The 20,691-nt window shown below is 34.9% G+C and overlaps 1 protein-coding gene across 1 annotated transcript in view; it reads left to right on the top strand.

The window, feature by feature from the left end:
- The window catches only part of LOC106871171 (ATP-binding cassette sub-family D member 2), a 43,668-nt gene extending 27,331 nt beyond the window's left edge, over positions 1–16,337 (top strand). The window contains exons 5-12 of the mRNA XM_014917501.3: positions 854–983; positions 3,686–3,780; positions 4,671–4,816; positions 8,973–9,118; positions 10,897–10,981; positions 11,149–11,274; positions 13,861–14,145; positions 15,446–16,337. Of these exons, the coding sequence (XP_014772987.1) occupies positions 854–983; positions 3,686–3,780; positions 4,671–4,816; positions 8,973–9,118; positions 10,897–10,981; positions 11,149–11,274; positions 13,861–14,122 (990 nt within the window). The 3' untranslated portion in view covers positions 14,123–14,145; positions 15,446–16,337. The remainder of the gene's footprint in view (positions 1–853; positions 984–3,685; positions 3,781–4,670; positions 4,817–8,972; positions 9,119–10,896; positions 10,982–11,148; positions 11,275–13,860; positions 14,146–15,445) is intronic.
- Positions 16,338–20,691: the final 4,354 nt, after the last annotated feature.

A 20,691-nucleotide genomic window follows, 5' to 3' on the forward strand; every position in this document is an offset into this window, starting at 1 on the left:
TCTATTGATGTGTGTGTGTGTGTGTGATGGTAATGAACCATGTTAAGTGGAGAGATGCTGTGAAGCTTGTCCAGCATGGAGAAATGTACAAGCTGTCCACTTGTAACTGATGAAGACCATCACTGATCATTACCCATGCAAAATGTCACCAACACTTGTGTGAAATTTTTGGTTCATTACGTTTTGCACAACACCTTATAGACCCTGTCCACCCTATTGACATGATGAAGCGACAAACTGGGATAAGATATCTAGTGCTAGTATGAGTCACAGGCTCAGGAATATGGGAGCAACATGAACTCTAGCGCAAATAAAAGATCCCCAAAATGTCCATTGTCATTCCCTGCATATATGGTTTTATATCAGAGTGATCTTCTCTTAGAGACATATTTTAACAAAAGCTGAGGGGTGCCTTGTTCTCAGTGGTCTTCCAGCACACTGGACGCCAACCCAGAACTTCTGAGCAGCTGTGAATTGCTAGGTAGACATTGAACCTACACTGGGTTCATCCATCCTTTTGACAGGTCATGTTTTTAGTCCTGCTAGGTTTCTAACAACTCTCCTCACCATACATACATACACATACATACATGCATCTATCCATCCATAAATCAATCAATCAATCAGTCAATCAACCAATCATTATCATCATCATGACCATGTTGTTGTTGTTTAGAAAAATATAAGATTCTATAAAGTTTCTTTTATGGTTTTGAATCATCTGAAGTTTCTCATGTGTAACTCTTACATTAGGTCATTCTAGTCACACTGATATATGTAGTTGTTTTATTTCTAAAACTTATCAATGAAACTGCAGTAAGACTGTTTTATGAATGAGTTTGTTCTCTTACAGATTACTGAATTAGCAGGTTACACAGAGAGAGTTCACACTATGTTGTCAGTGTTTGATGACATCAAAGAAGAGAAATATGTACGGAATACTGTCAATGATGGACGTTCTTCTGCAATATTGAAAATCGCTGGTAAGTTAATAATGAAGTTATTGTGCTTGGTGCTCAAGTACACTGCAACTTGTCAGAAAATGGTAAAATGGAAGATGTAATGGAAGACGTAAGTCAAGTAATCAAAGACAGCAATGAAAGCCAAAAGTGCATCTACAGTACACAGAATTTCTGGTTTTTCCTCCTAAAATATGTAACCATGGATTTGCCCACAGCCAGCCTGTGTTGCTAATCAACAATCCATTGCTGCTTTGTGTGCAAGACAGATTTTAGGATAGATCTATTACATATAAGGTTCGTTCTTTCTATCTCGTGGTACATCTTAGTGCCATTTATGTATTTCAACACTAATAGGCTTCAAGTTGGCATCTATTTCAACTAATAACAGGGGCCAAGAATAGATTCCCTGTAGGACACCAAATGTAATCACATAGTTGTAGAGTGTTATCCTAGTACTGTGACTATTTTTCTTTTTTTAACCAAGAAAGAAGGACTTCAAGCAGATACAATTGCTTTTTCATCAGACATTATTTTCTTTTCTGACTGTATACATCTCGACTGTAACTAACATCTCTTGTTTCATCTCTCGGTGAGATTAATATTTCATCCTTGGTTATGAGATTCACCATGTCATCTGTTCCCGAAGATATTGTATCTTATCTGTTGCTGGGTACATTTAATTTGTAGTTGAGATGTAACATCTAATCTGTAGTTGAGTATAATATCTTGTTTGTTGCTCTGTGTAATATTTCTTGTGTACCCAGGATGTAACATAATGTATTCCATCCTGTCCACTTAGTCTATGGTTTATGTTCTTATCTCTAACCTCAAGTTCTCTATTATATTTCAAAACATAATGAAACTTGCCAATGTATTCACTATTGTGTTTGCTTGTTTGAATTAACGAATATCTCAGGTATTCCAAATGGATGACACTTCTAAGTCATCTTCACTATATTCACATGCAACAACATCTTTATTACTGCCTGTGACATATCAACATCATCAGCATCATTCAACATCCATTTTTCCATGCTGGCATGGATTTGACATGAATTGATGGACCAGAGGGCTGTGCTAAGCTCCAGTGTCTGCTTTGGCATGGTTTCTACGACTGGAAACCCTTAAAATGCCAACCAGTTCACAAAGTGTACTGGCTGCTTTTTATGTGGCACTTTTTATTGGCTGCAACATCTTCAATGGTATTTTGACTTCTTCAATAACCTATCACACTCTACACTTTTAGAAACCAATCTCATAATTGGCACTACATTGCCTCATGATATGAACAATGTTCAAACCATTCCCGTTCCATAAAAGACAATTTCTGATAACATTTGCAGATGTGGTATAAGTAACTAAAGTGTTGATAACATATGCTATAGCAAAGCTACTGCCTCACCAAATAAATTTACTTCTAACCCAACCCACATAGCCATGCCAAAAGATATACTTCACTATTCTAAACAAGACAAATATTTTGTCAAAATCTAAGTTTGCCCTGATCAAGTAGATCTATTTATTATTAAAGACATTCTGTCTTTTTCTTCAAATATGGTGCATCTAAGCCTAAATTATACAAATGTTCTTCCTCATTTTATGATAAGTGTAATTTGAAGTTAATAGGCTGATATTTTAGCTGGTCAAGAAACCATGCAGAAGCACTTTCATTGGCTTGTATAAGTGTTTTGTCAGCTTGCAGTGACATTCAAATCTTGTTAGGAACATAACTTTCAAGTAGAGACTTATGTCTTTCAATCACTTAACACTTTAACAACAGCCATAATCTTCAGCTTGCCATCATAGCTTTTTTGTTTTTGTAAATAAAATTTGAAAAGTGAAAGAAATAAAACTATCAAGTTCTCCGAAGTAACAGATATACTTAAATAAGAAAGCTGTGGGCTATGGAAAGATAACCTGGCAGTGTGATAAATCTATAACAATAGACTGTATTATTAATCTATGACTACAGCTCTATGATAAATTTATAGCTACAGTTTGTATGATTAACCTATGACTACAAACTGTAAGATAAATTTATGACTACAATCTAACCTAGTTTTTACTCGCATAATGGGGAAAGCTTGATTCTTATACTGAACACTGCTAAACCACTCGGTTAAATATAAATCCTAGTTATATTTTTACATCTCTCTCTTGTTCAGTATATCAGTAGGAGTAGGTGATGTTTAGTTCAGTAAATGAACAATGCAGTTAATGTACGGTTCTTCAGCTGTTACAGTATATACTGTGTGACAACAGTCCATGTCATTGCATGTCACATCATCCCATGTTACAAAAGTCACATAACAGCATAACAGTCCATGTTACAGCTTATCTTGTGTCACAACAGTCCATGTTAAGGCTTGTTTTGTGTCAATACAGTCCATGTAACTGTATGTCAATGTTTTACAACAGTTACATAACACTTTATGTACAGTTCCTGGTTACAGTCTTTGTGTCACAGCAGTAACATCACAGCTATGATTGTAATCTATGTTCCAGTATTTCATGTATTACAGCTGTGACATCACAGCAATGTGTATTCCATATTACATACATATAATCCGTATTACAGTATATTGTGTGTCACAACAGTGACATGAAAGCTATGTTTATAGTCCATATTGCAAGATGTCTTGTGTCACAACCATGACATAGAATATATGATTATATGGCAGTAACAGTAAATCAGTTTTGTTATTCTTTCTCATTGTCTCCAGGTAAAGTGTCTGACTATGATAATGGTATATTCATTGAAGATTTACCTATCATCACACCAAATGGAGATGTCATTGTTCCAGAACTGTCTTTAAATGTAAGTTGTTACACATATACATACGTACGTATGTATGTATGTATGTATGTATGTTCATTTTCTACACAGTTGTATTACAAATATGAAGTAGTTATCACCTCTGCTCCCATCTCCAACCATTTGTCACTCTCTTCTCACACACTTATGAAACTACTCATCCCCTCCTTCCTTCTGATCCACTGTCCACATCCACTCTTATAATCGCATTTTTGTACCAGGAGGGTTTACTCTGTCACCTCCATCTCTCTCATCTTATCTTCTCATTCTTATATAAAGTAGGGGTAGCTGTGTATCTTCTCTGAAGCAAGACACCTACACATATCCCTTTTATCATACTTTAATCTCTCAACACCTGGCATAAAGCCAACTCTCTCTCTTCACTTAATGCTTTTTTTTTTTCTTTTCTTATTATGTTTTGAATCAGCAAAATCGTAGGGCTGCCTCCTTTCAAAACCTATTGGCCCAAGAGCCCCACTGGCTTGGGTGATGGCAAGATTGTGGCAAGAGAGCCCGAGTAGAGCTAGCATGAGACCAGAGGCCACCATAATATTTTTTTCATCCAACATTGATCATCCATCGACATTACATATTCATTACCAGCCTAATCTTCCCTCTTGCACACATCACATAACCACACCATTACTGGTCATCTCCCCTGTATGCATCAACTGATTATTTTTAACATCCATCAGTCTGTCATATATCACTTCTGTCCTGCCTTTTCATGCTGGCCAACATAGCATTTCATATGCAGCAAATTGTCTTCACCTTTTTATATTCATTCTCTTCTTAGTAGCTCATCATCAATTGAGAAATACATAGACTTCAGTAAAATATATATTAAAAATGATAAATGAATTAAATCTGAAAATTATTTCTTATCTCTATAGATTACTCCTGGTACTCACCTTCTAATCACTGGACCAAATGGCTGTGGAAAGTCGTCACTGTTTCGCATTCTAAGTGGATTGTGGCCAGCTTATCGAGGAACTCTCAAGAAGCCACCAACTAAACACATGTTCTATATACCCCAACGGTACGTCTATGAACAAAGAGGAAATCTATACTAAGTAAATTTAGACAAGTTTTCAGAATTGACATCATGTCATGTGGCCCATAGAGGGCCACATAGTGAAATAGTACTTCTGTACCAATTGCTAGTTGACTGTTATTTGTAACCAATAGGCGTAGGAGTGGCTGTGTGGTAAGTAGCTTGCTTACCAACCACATGGTTCCGGGTTCATTCCCACTGCGTGGTACCTTGGGCAAGTGTCTTCTACTATAGCCTCGGGCCGACCAAAGCTTTGTGAGTGGATTCGGTAGACAGAAACTGAAAGAAGCCCATCGTATATATGTATATATATATATATATGTATGTGTGTGTATATGTTTGTGTGTCTGTGTTTGTCCCCCCCAACATCACTTGACAACCGATGCTGGTGTGTTTACGTCCCCATAACTTAGCGGTTCGGCAAAAAAGACCGATAGAATAAGTACTAGGTTTACAAAGAATAAGTCCTGGGGTCGATTTGCTCGACTAAAAGCAGTGCTCCAGCATGGCCACAGTCAAATGACTGAAACAAGTAAAAGAGTAATCCAGTCTATTGCATTTTAACCCTTTTAGCATTCAGATTACTGTTTTCCACACATACAGGCTTATCGTTTCAGGTGCCAGTGCCACTAAAGCACCCATGCTGGTGCTGCATTTTGTTAGGCTCTGTTTTATTTGAGTTTTTGCCTTTACTTTCAATGTAGAGTTAGTTTGTAGATGTGAGGCTACAAGTTCATAGTTTCTCTGGCAAGTCAACATGTAGAATCTCCTGGCTGTTTTCTTTATTTTCTTTCTGAGAATGCTAAGTCAATGGTGCTATGTCAACAAGAATCAAATCATAGGAGTTAAAACCGATCTGGTGTATATAGTTTTTCAGTATTGAAATGACACGAGCAACCACAAAAATTCCATATTTGATGCCAAATAAAATGCATTTTACCTCCTAAAAAGGTTTCTCAAAAGGTCACCCTTGGGTCCTGTATGTGAAATTGCTCTAATTATTACATTCTTCAATGCATTAAAACCATTTTTCTCCTGAATATGCTCTGCTGAAATTGGAGTGCATCTGACATAACCCTTCACCTTTTATGCTATCAATTGTAGTAGGTTTCTGTAATGAGATAAAGCAAGCATTAATGAAACCACTTCAGTTTTGATGATTCAATGTGGCTTCTGTTCTTATTGTGTATCCCAAGATTAAGTTGACCAATAGATTTATAAATACAATGTGTTCCAACTGTGCCCATCCCATCTTTTTGTATGTCAAAATTTATGTTGTCTAATATATCTTTTAAGACAGTAAAGTCTGTTTCGACAGATATTTGACAGCTGTTTCCAGCAGGTTGAGTGACTTCATAGAGTCTCCCTTGTTAAATCATTTGCTATTGTGAATGGATGTGTTGTTTGAAGGTGTGATATGGTAGACATGGATTGTATTGTTGTTGTTGTTTTTGTTGCTGATAAACTGTTTTATTTAGTAAGTTGTTCTCATGAATATTCACTAGTTTTTTTGTGATTTTGTTTATCTTCATGTTACTTCTTTGCTTCTTTTCTGTTTTTTTTTTGTTGTTGTTGTGTGTTTGATTGATATCTTGCATGTTGACACTGGTGTTGTTGTTCTTAGTCTCTCTCTCTCTCTCTCTCTCTCTCACACACACACATACACTGAAGTGGCTGTAATTTTATAATTATCTTTCCTATTAGCTCACATATTATGTATAGGAGGTTGATTCCCTCTTAAACTTTGAACCTTGTCCCATGTCCTTCTTATTATTGAGTATCACGTAAGCTGCAGACCCACAATCAAAGATGTTCCAACTGTAACTATCTCGCCTTTTATTGAAGCATGGTGTATCTAGGGCTACACTATTCAATATATCCTTACTCTTTTAAAAGTGTGATTGACTGTTATTCCTAGTAGGCCAGATGACTTCACAGTGGCTCTGCTCATTGGTGTGTATATAGCATAGCTTGTTTGTTTTTCTATCTTTTCTAATGTGAATATTCTGACATTAAGATCTCATCACCAACAATAACATCAATGAGTCAATGGCAAATTCATAGAGTTAGTCGAGCAACAGATTAAATACTTTGTGGGTATTTAATCCAGTGTTCTGCAGTTCAAGTCCCACCAAAGTCAACTTTGTAAATGAATATCACTGTTACACAAGCAGTGTCATTCATTTCCAATATTCTGTGAAAACATGTCTGGTCATTGGGAAATATTAACTTGCTTAGAAACAGGTGAGGGTTGGTGACACGAAGGGAATCTGATAACAGAAAACTTTCCTCACTGAACTACATCCAACCCATACAAACGTGGGGAAGTAGATGTTAAAGCAATGATGATGATTAGCTGAATCATTCAAGCAGGGCCGCATTAAGACTCATTGAGGCCCTAAGCACTTAAAAGATTTTGGTGCCATCATATACTCTTTTACTTGCTTCAGTCATTTGACTGTGGCCATGCTGGAGCACCGCCTTAAGTTGAGAAAATCAACCCCAGGACTTATTTTTTGTAAGCCTAGTACTTATTCTATCGGTCTCTTTTTTCCGAACCGCTAAGTTACGGGGACGTAAACACACCAGCATCGGTTGTCAAGCGATGGTGGGGGGACAAACACAGACACACAAACACGCATACATATATATATATATATATACACATATATATGACAGGCTTCTTTCAGTTTCCGTCTACCAAATCCACTCACAAAGCTTTGGTCGGCCCGAGGCTATAGTAGAAGACACTTGCCCAAGGTGCCACGCAATGGGACTGAACCCGGGATCATGTGGTTGGTAACCAAGCTACTTACCACACAGCCACTCCTGCGCCTATATATACGTAATTCAAAATTAAAACAGTAATAAACCATAAAATGATTTTTTTTTTGTTTTTCAAACTGAAACAAAACTAAGAGTAAGACAGGAGAAAATGTTTATTTTATCATTTTATGCTTCCACTTTTTATTTCAAAAGTTTTCTCCCACTTTTCTCTAATTGTAAAGTCTTCAATCAAATCCTCACTATGATGCCATGAACACTTTGAAGTTATATTTCCAATCATATACACTACCTCAAATATTATTTTAGCAAGTTTAAAGTGATTTCTTTTGTGCCGTAAACAATTTACCATTTCTGTAGTGCCCCCACTTCCTTTGATGCCCTAAGCACTTGCTTATTTTGATTAATGGGTAATCCAGTGCTGTATTCAGGCATTGGACTAAAAAGCTTTGCAGTATTTGTTCCAGCTCTTTATTTTCTGAGTTCAAATCCCACCCCTTGGTCAATTTTATCTTTTATCATTTTGGGATCAATAAAATAAAGTACCAGTAATGGGGGTCAACATAACTGACTAACCATCCCCAGTCAAAATTGCTGGCTTTGTGTACAAATCAGAAACAATTATGAAAGGCGGTGAGCTGGCAGAAACGTTAGCACACCGGGCAAAATGCTTAGCGGTATTTCGTCTGTCTTTACGTTCTGAGTTCAAATTCCGCCGAGGTCGACTTTGCCTTCCATCCTTTTAGGGTCAATAAATTAAGTACCAGTTACGCACTGGGGTCAATGTAATCGACTTAATCCGTTTGTCTGTCCTTGCTTGTCCCCTCTATGTTTAGCCCCTTGTGGGCAATAAAGAAATAAGAAACAATTATGAAATATGAATTCCATGCATTGGTGTGGGTTCAGTGACCTTGTGGTTGGGTTCAGTCCCTTTACACAACACCTTGAGCAAGTATCTTCTACTATAGCCCTTGGCCAACCAAAGTAGATTTGATGTGTGGAAACTGTGTGGAAGCCTATCATGTGTATATGCATATATATATATGTGTGTGTGTATACATGTATATATCTGTGAGCGTGTCTTTGTGTTTGTTCCCTCCCCCATTGTTTGACAACTAACATTGATTTGTTTACATCCCTGTTACTTAGCAGTTCAGCAAAAGAGACAGATAGAATAAGTACCAAGTTTAAAAATAAGTCATTGGGTCAATTTCTTTGACCAAACCCTACAAGGCAGGCCCCAGCATGGCTGCAGTCCAATGACTGAAACAAGAAAATGATAATAATAAAAAAAAAATGATAATCATAATCTGTTGCTATTTTTAATACAGGTGTTGTCTAATTTTATCTATTTCAGCCCTTACATGTCAAGAGGTAGTCTGAGAGACCAGGTGATCTACCCTAACACTGTCGGTGATATGAAGGCAAAAGGGTTGAGTGACAAAAACTTAGAAGAAATTCTCTCTATTGTCCACCTTCGACATATCGTCAATCGAGAAGGGGGTGAGTTGCTGTTTCATTCAATTCTCAGAGTTATGTGTTGTTATATTTTTGGTCTTTTTTATATTTTGCTTGTTTCAGTCATTAGATTGGATTGCGACCATACTGGGGCACTGTCTTGAAGAATGTTTAGTCGAATGTATCAACCCTAGTGCTTATGTTTTTTTTTAAGGCCTGGCACTAATTCTTTTGATCTCTTTTGATGTGTGGAAACTGTGTGGAAGGGACATAAACACACCAGCACTGTTTGGCAAGTAGTGGGAGGTGAGGCAAACACAAAGACACACACACGCACACACACACACATACACATATACGATGAGCTTCTTTCAGTTTATGTCTATCAAATCCACTTGCAAATCTGGTTAGCCTAAGGCTATAGTAGAAGACACTTGCCCAAGGTGTTACGCAGTGGGACTGAAACCTGAACCTTGTGGTTGGGAAGCAAGCTTCCTGAATGAACCTAACATCGTATGGTGTGGTAAAACATTCTATTTGAAACATTGCTGCATATGTAATTTAGTCGCAGTCACACTATATAGTTATGTAACTTAATTCAATTCTCTCACGTACATAATCGAAAGTGAATATTTTTGTCAAGGGCAATAACTCTTGTTCTTAGCCTCTTTGTTTTTCGCTTTGTACCAGCATCCCTCGATGTCAAGAAATGGGCAGGTGTAACTGGGGATCAACTGATATTCTCTTATCTCATAATAGCTAATTAGCTAATTACCAGTATTATCAATTTTACTTCAAGGTAACGTGTTTCAAGTGTCGAACTCAAATTATATTGATAAAACTATGTTTGTTAAATAGTCTAAACTGATAGGTCTTAACATACCACCTAGGATCATTAAACTTGATTTTTATCAAGCACACACACAGAAATGGCTTGGTAGCTGTAAAAGATTGAAGTTGTATTCAGAGAAAGCAAATAAAAGTTGAATTCTATGAAATCAGTTAAATCTAGAAAAAGGTAGTGTAGAGAATTTTCTTCTTTAATTCACTTTTCAGAAAATTCACCCAATTTCTTAACCCTTCAGCATTCAGATTACATTGTCAAATGTAATGCTTATTTATTTACATAACTTTGAATTATTCATGCATTATCTTGTATCTTTGAGATTTCGATGATGTGATTGTTTATTATTAGAAAGATATTACCATGTAGGTTGATAGGCCAGATCTGGCTAGTTAGAACATGAAATATGTAGAATATTTGGGCCAGATTTGGTGGGTTTAAATACTAAAGAGTATTAATTAGTTACACTTAACAACCTTGTAAACCATCGTTAATCTCAATTTGTTGCCTGATTACTGATTACAATATTTGGTGTTGGTATTATGTAGAAAGGAAATCAGATTTTGTTCTCCCTCAACATTACTTTGGATTTTAAAAAAATCACAAATGGAATTGCATTCAATATTATCCTGGTTGCTGTACTTCTATAAGACATCTATGATTAATACTGTATTGACCAAAAGTCTTTAAATCTACCCCAAAGTTGTTGGTGTGTTCTGTAACTCTTAAGCATTTAAACCATCTACTTCCGGCTTAAATATTCTACCTGTTTTACACCTACCCTACAATGTCATTTTAAAAAGAAACGATCACATCATTGAAATCTCACGGCAACAAGATAATGTATGATTAATTCAAAACAATGAGAATAAATAAGCAGCATATTTGAGAATAATCTGAATGCTAAAGGGATAAAAAATAGGATAATAGGAACTCCTTCACTTTTATATCTCTTATATTATAACTTTTGTATCTTCAGGTTGGGATGCTTCGAATGACTGGAAAGATGTGTTGTCTGGTGGAGAGAAACAACGTATGGGAATGGCAAGATTATTTTATCATAAGTAAGTAACATCATTTTCTGATATTCTGCTGGGGACACACACACACTCATACTATAATATGAAATATCCACATTAATGGTTATTGTTTCTGGAATGTACTTTTACAATTATTTGTTTTTGTTATATTAAACTTTTTCATTTTTTTTTTTTGTTTCACCTATTTCAAGGCCTCAGTTTGCACTGCTGGATGAATGTACAAGTGCTGTTTCTATTGATGTGGAGAGCAGTATATACCAACGGGCTAAAGATGAAGGTATTACACTGCTCACTATAACTCACCGGCCAACTCTCTGGTAAGTAATATCAGTCTGAGAGATTGTTCAATAAATGGTAGAATAGAATGATTACTTGTTGCACCAGTTTCATTTACAGAAATAATTGCTTCAGATGAGGTTAACCCCTTTACTGCAGAAATCAGATATATCCACTAGAAATTTCATAACCCTTAACTGTGGAAAAAAATTTTACAAACCAATCTGTCTTTTATTGCATGTCATTTTTTAAACTATTTTTGGCTGTGATATGTCAAGTTTATTGAGGGAACTTGCAGAAAATAGCGATTTTATTTTGTAATTTCGGTAATTTTATTAATGCCATCATTATGGAATAACCATGAAACTTAACTTTGAAGTTACAGAGTTAATTATATATTTGTAATTCTCATAACAATGAGTGGGGTTGTCTGTGTTTTTTTTTTTTTTGCAACACTGAAAAAAAAGTGATGGTAGTATTTTATCATTTTTACTTATTTTAGTCATTGAACTGTGACCATGCTGGGGCACCTCTTTGAAGGGTTTAATCAAACAAAACAACCCCAGTACTTATCTTTTAAGCTTATTCTATTGGTCACTTTTGCCAAAACTACTGACAAGATGCAAACAAACCAACACTGGTTATCAAGTAGTGGTAGAGGACACACACACACATTTATGAATAATGAGCTTCCACACAGTTTCCATTTATCAAATTCACTCAAGGCTTTGGTCAGTTTAGGGCTATAGTAGAAGACATCTGCCCAAAGAGCCATGCAGTGGGACTGAATCTGAAGCCATCTGGTTGCAAAGCAAACTTCTACCCCACACAACCATGATTGTATATATAAAAGTTGCATACTTCTGCTTTCTCACCAAGAGACAGCTAACAATGTCCTTAACTCTATCAAATAGTTGTTTAAACTTTCTCACAAATGTATATTTTGAGCAAAAAGAAACAGGTCAGTTTATGGAATAAACAATAGTTTCTTCTGAAAGTAACCCAGTCACCTGCTGGATTATTTTTCTCAGATGGCTGTGTTAGTTATGAAGTTTCTTGCTGGAGAAAATCTCAAGCAGAACTTGGTATCTTTCTTTTAGAAATGTGTGGATTTGTTTCTGCAATGAAATTAAGTATCAAAACATTTATATATTTAGATAGTTGTTACTGTCAGAAGCCTATGTGTTATATGATGAATTAGTGAACAGCTATTCATTTCCAGAGCTGTTTTAGTAACATTATAGGCCTCTGGGCAAATCAATACACTGAACCCTGTAGTATTTGTTTCTTAATAGACACAGCATACATAGATCGATCATAATCGAGCCCCTTGGCAACTATGTAGTGTACCCATGTCTTAACACCAATGCAAGTGTTCACTCCACCCCACTATATTTCTGTTTCTTTCAATCATTAGTCCTCATTCTCCCCATCTTTTGTTGTTGGTCATCTTCAAAAGTGTTTACTCAATCAGAATTGCTACCATTATCCCTACATTTACTTTCTGAAGCATTTGTGAGTTAGCAAATCTATTTCAAGAACACCCTCTATGTTCTTACTTGAATGTTTTCCTGTTACCCATTCATTTAGAAAGGGTTTAATCAGGGCCGGATTAAGACCCATCGAGGCCCTAAGCACTTAAAAGATTTTGGTGCCCCATAAAAGATTATGTAATTCAAAATATAAACAATAACAAACCATAAAATTAATTTTTATTTTTCAGAACAAAATAAAACAGTAAGAGGGAAAATAATGTTTATTTTTGTATACTTCCTCTTTATTTATATTTGAAAAGTTTCCTCCTACTTTTTGGAATTGCAAAGTCTTTGATCAGATCCTCAAAATTAATCTTAGGTAACACATCTGCATCTATACTTAGTAAAGATAAAGGCATCCCAAATATTATTTTAGCAAGTTTAAAGTGATTTTTTTTTGTCCTGTAAACCATTTACCATTTCTATGGTCCCTCCTTCTTCCCTTGATGCCCTAAGCACATGCTTATTTTGTTTAATGGTTAATCCAGTGCTGGGTTTAATGTTTCTGCAAATTTAGAACTTGCTGGAATATTTGAAGAGGTTGTTTCACAGTTAATGTTGAATCAAAGGAACAACAGCACAATGATTATATACATTCTGGACTGAAGATGATTAAGATTGCTGTTAGTTTATTATAGAAATATGTGAGATAGTTTGTTGTAATTATGATCCTTATAGCACGAGGCAAATGACTTTTCTATGAATGTGATCTGGTGTAGACTGTACAGTGAACAGTTCTGCACAATGTGTACATGGGTGGGGTGGGGGTGGGGTGTTTGACACATTGTAGAATTACTAACTGCTCAACACTGAAATATTTCTTGCTTCTGAAAAGAAAATAAATCCATTACCATTTAACTATAGAGAACCATCATAAGAGGCAACTATACTTAACTGTATCAATCAGTCACATGATGACCTGAGAATGGTATAACATCAAGCTAGATGCAAGAGTTGTGCTTCTTACTTAACTCAGTTTTAACAACAAGGCTAAAATCTTTACTTTTAGTTTTAGCATTTTTGTTTTTCAATAAATAATCAATTTTGTGAGTTCAGGATTGGAGTTAAAGTATATAATATCAATTTTGACAGGAAGTTCCATTCACATTTGTTACAATTTGATGGAGAAGGAGGCTGGCTGATGGAGGTTCTTGATACAGATACCAGACTTTCTTTGAATGAAGAGAAACAACAACTGGAGAAACAACTTGCTGGTGTACCAAAGATGCAACAACGACTGCATGAGTTGTGTTCTGTCTTGGGTGAAGACTCTGTACTTCTTGATAAACATTCACTGCCAAATGATGACAGTGCTCTTGATACAGACAGCTGCCTCATTGATCAGCAAGACTGATTCTCGTTCTGATATCACTTTTGGTAAGAATATTTAAGTTTCTTTGACAACTGAATCCACTTTCTGTAGAACTCTGAGGTCTTAAAAGCTATTTTCAAGTCTTGTTTTTAGAGAAAAAAATGTGACTTACATGCTATCAAATACAATACATGAAGTAATTTGTATGTTAAAAATTTATTTACTTTGTCTGAGACATCCAGAGTATTAAATTTGTCTATAATGACAACATTTTAAAATAATGTTCCATCGCTTTCTCTAATTCCGTTTTTTCTCCCGTTCACCATTTTCTTTCCATCTGTCTGTCTGTCTGTCTCTCTCTCGTTGCTCACACATGACCAATCATCCATCTTTTTTCCTCATGTGATGAACTTTCTTTTCCTTCACGGCTGTCGTAGAGACTGCACATATCCCATCTGTCTCTTCTCTTCTATCTTTCCTCTTGTCAAAGAGAATATTTCTCCAGCATTCACCATTTAACCTCGTCTGGTCTAACAAACATCCATGTTTGTTTTCGTTCGGTTTCCTTGTATGTCTCCACTGTCCTGTTTCTGCTACCAACTTAGACCCGCCACAAATCCCAAATTTTATTTTGGTTTGCGGGAGCAACTGCCCTTCGAAGACTCATATTGTTGTTCAATGTTCAACATGAGGAGTAGATGGAGAGCTGACAACTGATGAAGGGTCGTTCTTTATGTTACTTGTCCAGTTTTCCATTTCTTTCTCTCGTTTATGTATTCAACTCTTTTGTTTTCGTATTTCATGTTGTTTACAGTTTGTGACATCCTGTACCCATACATGCATATATATATATATATATATATATATATATAGTTTGAGAGAAAAGAACCAATTTTTAATAAATTGATCTTAATTGAGATTTTACCTGTAATTTTGGATTTTTATCCCTAATATTATTATTATTATTATATATATATATATATATATGTGTGTGTGTGTGTACATATACGCATATGTATATATATATTATTTATTTTAAAATAATACCTGTTGATGTCTTACTGTGGTTCTCTCATATTTCAAGGACACAGACATTACTTCTTGTTGTCTTCTACCAGACAAGTAAAAAGTCTAACACAATTTTCAGTAACAATAAATGGAAACTGTGTAGCATTTATGCCTTATCGCCAGGACAGTAATATAAAAGTAGTTTAGAAGTGATAAACAGATAAGATTATGCATAGCATGACATTTTTTTACACATACATAACATAACCAGTTTATTTTGTTTCACTGAATTTTAAATGTTCATTTCTTTTTCTTTTTCTTTTCTCTCTCTCTTTTTTTAATTTTTTTTATTTTTAGGTATTTCACATTTCCTGAATAAATGTTGCGCTGACCCAAATAGGTGTTACTGACCAAGAAAGAACTTCTAACATGGGGGACATTATTTCATTATTAAGAAGAGAAACATGTTGTATTTTCTATTAACTAAATTTAAACATTTAACTTCGTTTGACATTGTTGAATCAAAACCTGAAATTACCAGCAGAATTTTAATGTTAAAACTCTGCATTTTTATCTCTCATAAAGCAAACTTTCACTTGATCTCAAGTTGTGATCATGTTTCAGTAAGTTTACTTCATCTATTTTTAAATACAACTTTTCACATATTCTGACACATAATTTGTCTTTCAGTTTGGTAGGGAGTCAGTGGGACTTTACTTTACTAATCCCTATCTGACAGAAAGGATTTCAATTCTATTGAGCACTTACTTTCTGACTGTTCTCTGGCCCATCACTCTCTTCTACTTCAGATAAACCTTTTAATACAACCTAAGATATGAACTCAGGACTATCAACCAAATTCAGTAATTGATCCAATATTAAATACTTTCTTAAAAATGTGATTAAGGTTAAGTCTAAAAGTATTTTAGTAACTTATTCGAACAGTTATATATGGAACATTTCCAGAGTTACAATAAACAAGAAAATCACAGGTAGCAACAGGTGTTTTGTGGAGAAACTGTGAAATATCTCAATCAAACCCTGAACATCATCTTCAACTGCAAACAAAGAATGGAGCCTTAATATTGTTAATATGATTTTATATTTTATTTTTACAGTATTTCATATCAAATTGCAATCATGGATTAACATGGTTGATTTCTGCCAAACATCACACTGTTGTGTGTTCAGTTTGTTTGTTTGTTTTTTTTTTTCTCACATTTTAAATAAACAATTTAGCTTCAGTTAATTTGGCTTTTCTGTGTCATCTTGTGTCTTATATTTGTTAATAAATGACATTCCTATTGCTTTGTCATAATATCAGCACTGATTGAAAACATTTACTAGGGTGATAAGATGCTCGACCCAGGTGCAATATACTAAACTGGAGCTGCATAGCTTTGCCATTATAGCATAGGAAAGCCTGATTCTCTGAAATATTTATTTCTTTATTGCCCACAGGGGGCTAAACATAGAGAGGACAAACAAGGACAGATGAAGGGATTAAGTTGATTACATCGACCCCAGTGCATAACTGGTACTTATTTAAATTGACCCATAAAAGGATGAAAGGCAAAGTCGACCTCAGTAGAATTTGAACTCAGAACGTAACGGCAGACGAAATACTGTTAAGCATTTCACCCAGTGTGCTAACGATTCTGCCAATAAACATTTACATGATCAGTAAATATATAAGTGAGAAGAAATGTGTTCCCTGTTAGTGATTAGTGAATTTAGATTGAAAATCAAGATGGATGGGAGAAAACCCACTCATAACATCTGTTTTATGATGAGAAAAGAAATACCGAAGCAAGTCCTGCACTGGCAATTTCTATAACATGTCCAAAAGAGAGCTAACGAAAAAACTTAATTATATAATGTTCTCAATCCTTAAACAGTACATAATCATGGTACCTATTTACAATCAGGTGGACTTGGCCAACAGAAGTCATAGACTGATTACTGGACATCTTATCAATCCAGTAGCTTCAGTGAATAGGAAAGAACAAAGACAGACCGCAATAAAATGGGTTCCACTCACCTTTTGAACTGTTTTAAGTAAGAATATTATTTTCAACAATTCATCTATTTTATACAATTGAGAGATTGTGTGTGTGAGATCAAGTGATAAATATATTCAAAAGACAAAAATACATTTAGTCACATACAAATAAACAAGTCTCAAGTGTTTATAAACCAGTTTTATTGAAAAATTCTTTTATATTCCCCTCCCCCCCAAGAGACATTTTCATAGCAAAACAAAAAAAAAATTGTTATTCAAGATTTGTTTCATGTTTTCAATGAATTGCCAAGCAAGTCCAACATAATACAGCAAGTGGGTGGGGGGGAACCTTAGTTTGAAAAAATAGACATGCTGTAATATAGATTTGAGGCAACTGTGTTGGTGAACTAGGGGAAAAGCAGCTGAGCTGGGGTTGTGTCATTAGTGGGGAAAGGTTTAGGCAAACACAGGTGGAGTGAGCAAAGAGACATGGGGGAGATATATATATATATATGTACATATACAGTGGAAACTGTGAAAGTAGGTTCTATACCTAGTGTCTTACACAGTCTATTGTGTTTTTGGTGTATAAAAAAAAACAAAAAAAAGACTTTGATGAGAACCAGCTTTATGGTATTGGAATGTTTAACTGCAGATGGGAATGTGTGAAAGAGATGTATTTGTTACAATGAAATGTCAGATAAAGTTTATTAAGCAAGCAGAGTGCAAGGCAGAAAAAAACCTAGATGATTGGACAGTTTGCCCACTAGAAAATATAGTCTGACATATATGGAAAGCTGCCCTGTAAAAGACTTACACAACATCAGAATAATGGCTGAAAGTTATCTCTCTATTGGTCCAATAAAAAACAAGTTCCTAAATGAAATAAAAAGCCAAAACACAGCATTTAAACTGTGGACATTTTTACTGGAACTTATCAACTCTTTCTTCTTCACTAAATTGATCCCTATGGCCTATAACCACAACAATTAGGTCTCATTAACAAACATAATAACAGATTGTAGTTCTTGTCAAGATTTTAATCTGTTGGTCAATAATTTGCCAGTTAACAACAGACAAAAGTTTTTCATTATTTAGAATCAGTTGGGTCCAAAATTAAAAGAAGTCATAGTTATTACATCTATGTTTTACATCCATTCACATCTATGATATTATATAGAAATGTTTAGTCAATCTGATATTTAACTGGTACTTTATTTTATCAACCCCTGGACAGGAGTGGAACTCAGAATGTAAAGGGCTATAGTTAAATAGCATAGGCATTTTACAGTCCTGCCAATCTACAAAATTGACATTATTAAAAGAAAATATTTTGTAGTTTGTATCAGTCCATTATTTTGCTAATGACCACCAAATAATCTTACTACTTTACAGGAAATTATTAACATACCACTGAGTTTTATAAGAGAGAGAGAGAAAGAGATGGCAGTTAAACAAAACCAAAGCCTTAAAAATTAATAATAACAGTGTTCTTTCTTGAACTAATCAATGATATTTTGAACATTTTAAGAAACAAACTGACTCCAATACTGTGGAGACCAGACATGTTTTGTTGTGAACTTAGGTTATGTATTAGACTGTTGTATATTCAGCTACAGGAGGACTGAATTACAGACTTGAGAAAAACTTTGTATCAAATGCGCACAGCACATATTGTTATGATATATCATTATTATTATTGATGCTGTGTTACATCATGAAATTATCAAGTCTTTTGATTTGCATGAAACAAATTCCTAGCAATAAATATCTATTAATCCCTCTTCAAGTGTTCCTGTCATTGTAGTAAGGTCTCTTGAGTTAAAAACAGTTTGAACAACTAGGATATGAAAACCTTGCAACTGAGAAGCATAAACCATCTCAACAGACCATGATACTGCTTATGTGATAACTACCACGATTGTGGCTGGTGTTAGTAAAGACATTTCAGCTGTATAGCTCTCAGAGAATTCTTTAGAGAGATGGTACTGCCACAACTAGCTAGCAAGAACCAGTAAAATGGTATGGTGTACATACCTGGACAGTAAGTGATATTGAAAAAATAGGAATATAGTCATAGCCCTGCAAATCATACATGATATTTATGAGACCTTTAATCTTGCTTCCTTTTACATGTGAGAATAAACCAAAATGAGGCAATAAATATATCTATCTTAAGGAGGGATGTTGGGAAAATGTCGGCTAATGTAATACATATAGTTGACATTGGTGTAGGGAAGAAGTGAATGGCTGAGGATGAAGAAAGGGTCAACAAATTGTATCACAAGAATTTTATATGTTTATAGCGTAGTGTAGTGTGGTGTGGTAGGATGTGTGTAGTCCTACATAGTATATGTTTAGAATGATAGCATGTATGGAGATTGTAGAGATTTTTGTGTAGTGTAGAAAGATGTTATATTGTAGTAATGTGTGTAGTGTGATGTTGAAGAGTGTCAAAGAGTACAAGGCAGAAGATGAAGATGATTAAAAAACAGAAACATCAGAGACAAGGATACAATCAACATGATAGGGCTTGAGACAAAGTTTTGTTCATCTGTTAGCAAGAGCAGGGCAGTGAACCCTTGATTGAAGAAAAACACAACGATTAATAGAACTGAAAATCAGATTACAAGGTAGAAATTAGTGAACAGTGGGAATATAGTGCCAAAGAGAGGAGGAATGTGATAATATATCATCGTTATCATCAGGAATGTTAATATCAAATAAGAATATTTGTCTCAAGTAAAAGGACACTGAGTTTCTATTGCAATATAAGGTTTGTGTTGAAGGGATTTAAATTTATTGGTATACAGCAATACAGTATGATTAAGGATTAGTAAGCAACAACTTATACAGTCATTGCTTAATATAAACATGTAACCAATAAATTATTGTCATTGTCATCGTCATCGTTGTTATCAAAATCCATAAACTTCAGAATAATGTTTTATCATGGAATTAAGGTAGTTTTTAAAATTTCCTTTGTTGTTGTTGTTGTTGCTATTGTTGAAAATATATAAAGTAAAAAATATCAAGGAACCTTAAATCAGGGTGAACATTATGACTGGAGTTTGGGGAACAGGACATGTGACTAGCCACTTCTTCAAATGACTTCAGGTAGCAATGTGCACTAAATTCATATTACAAGGTATTTTATGCATATAGCAGCTTGTTGCACAACATCAATGGTGCAGTTATCACAGCAATGAAACAGTAACATCTAGTAGAATTCTTCAAAGCAAAGACAGGACTAAAAGTAAGAACTACATCTCCATTTGTATTTAAACCTTTAATTTGTGTAATATAATAATTAAAACAAATCATCTTTGTAGATTATACAAGTATATCATGCCTTCAGATCTGCGTAAAAGGAATTTTTGATCTACATACACAGGAAATTGAAAAGTGATGTTCATAATTTTCCTAACAGCATAAATGAAGTAAATAATCTGTCAACTAATTTAACATCAACACCTGGCCCGTAGAGGTCTCTAGTGGAGTACTCTTTGTTGTAAGCATTTGATGTAGGTCTCCAGTTTGAGGATACCTTTCTTCCTTCTACCTACCAGGGTCAGAGGCTCTGAAAAAAATTCATGAGTGC

This window comes from Octopus bimaculoides, chromosome 4, assembly GCF_046866305.1.
Source record: "Octopus bimaculoides isolate indiv1 chromosome 4, ASM4686630v1, whole genome shotgun sequence".
Classification (NCBI taxonomy): Eukaryota; Metazoa; Mollusca; class Cephalopoda; order Octopoda; family Octopodidae; genus Octopus; species Octopus bimaculoides.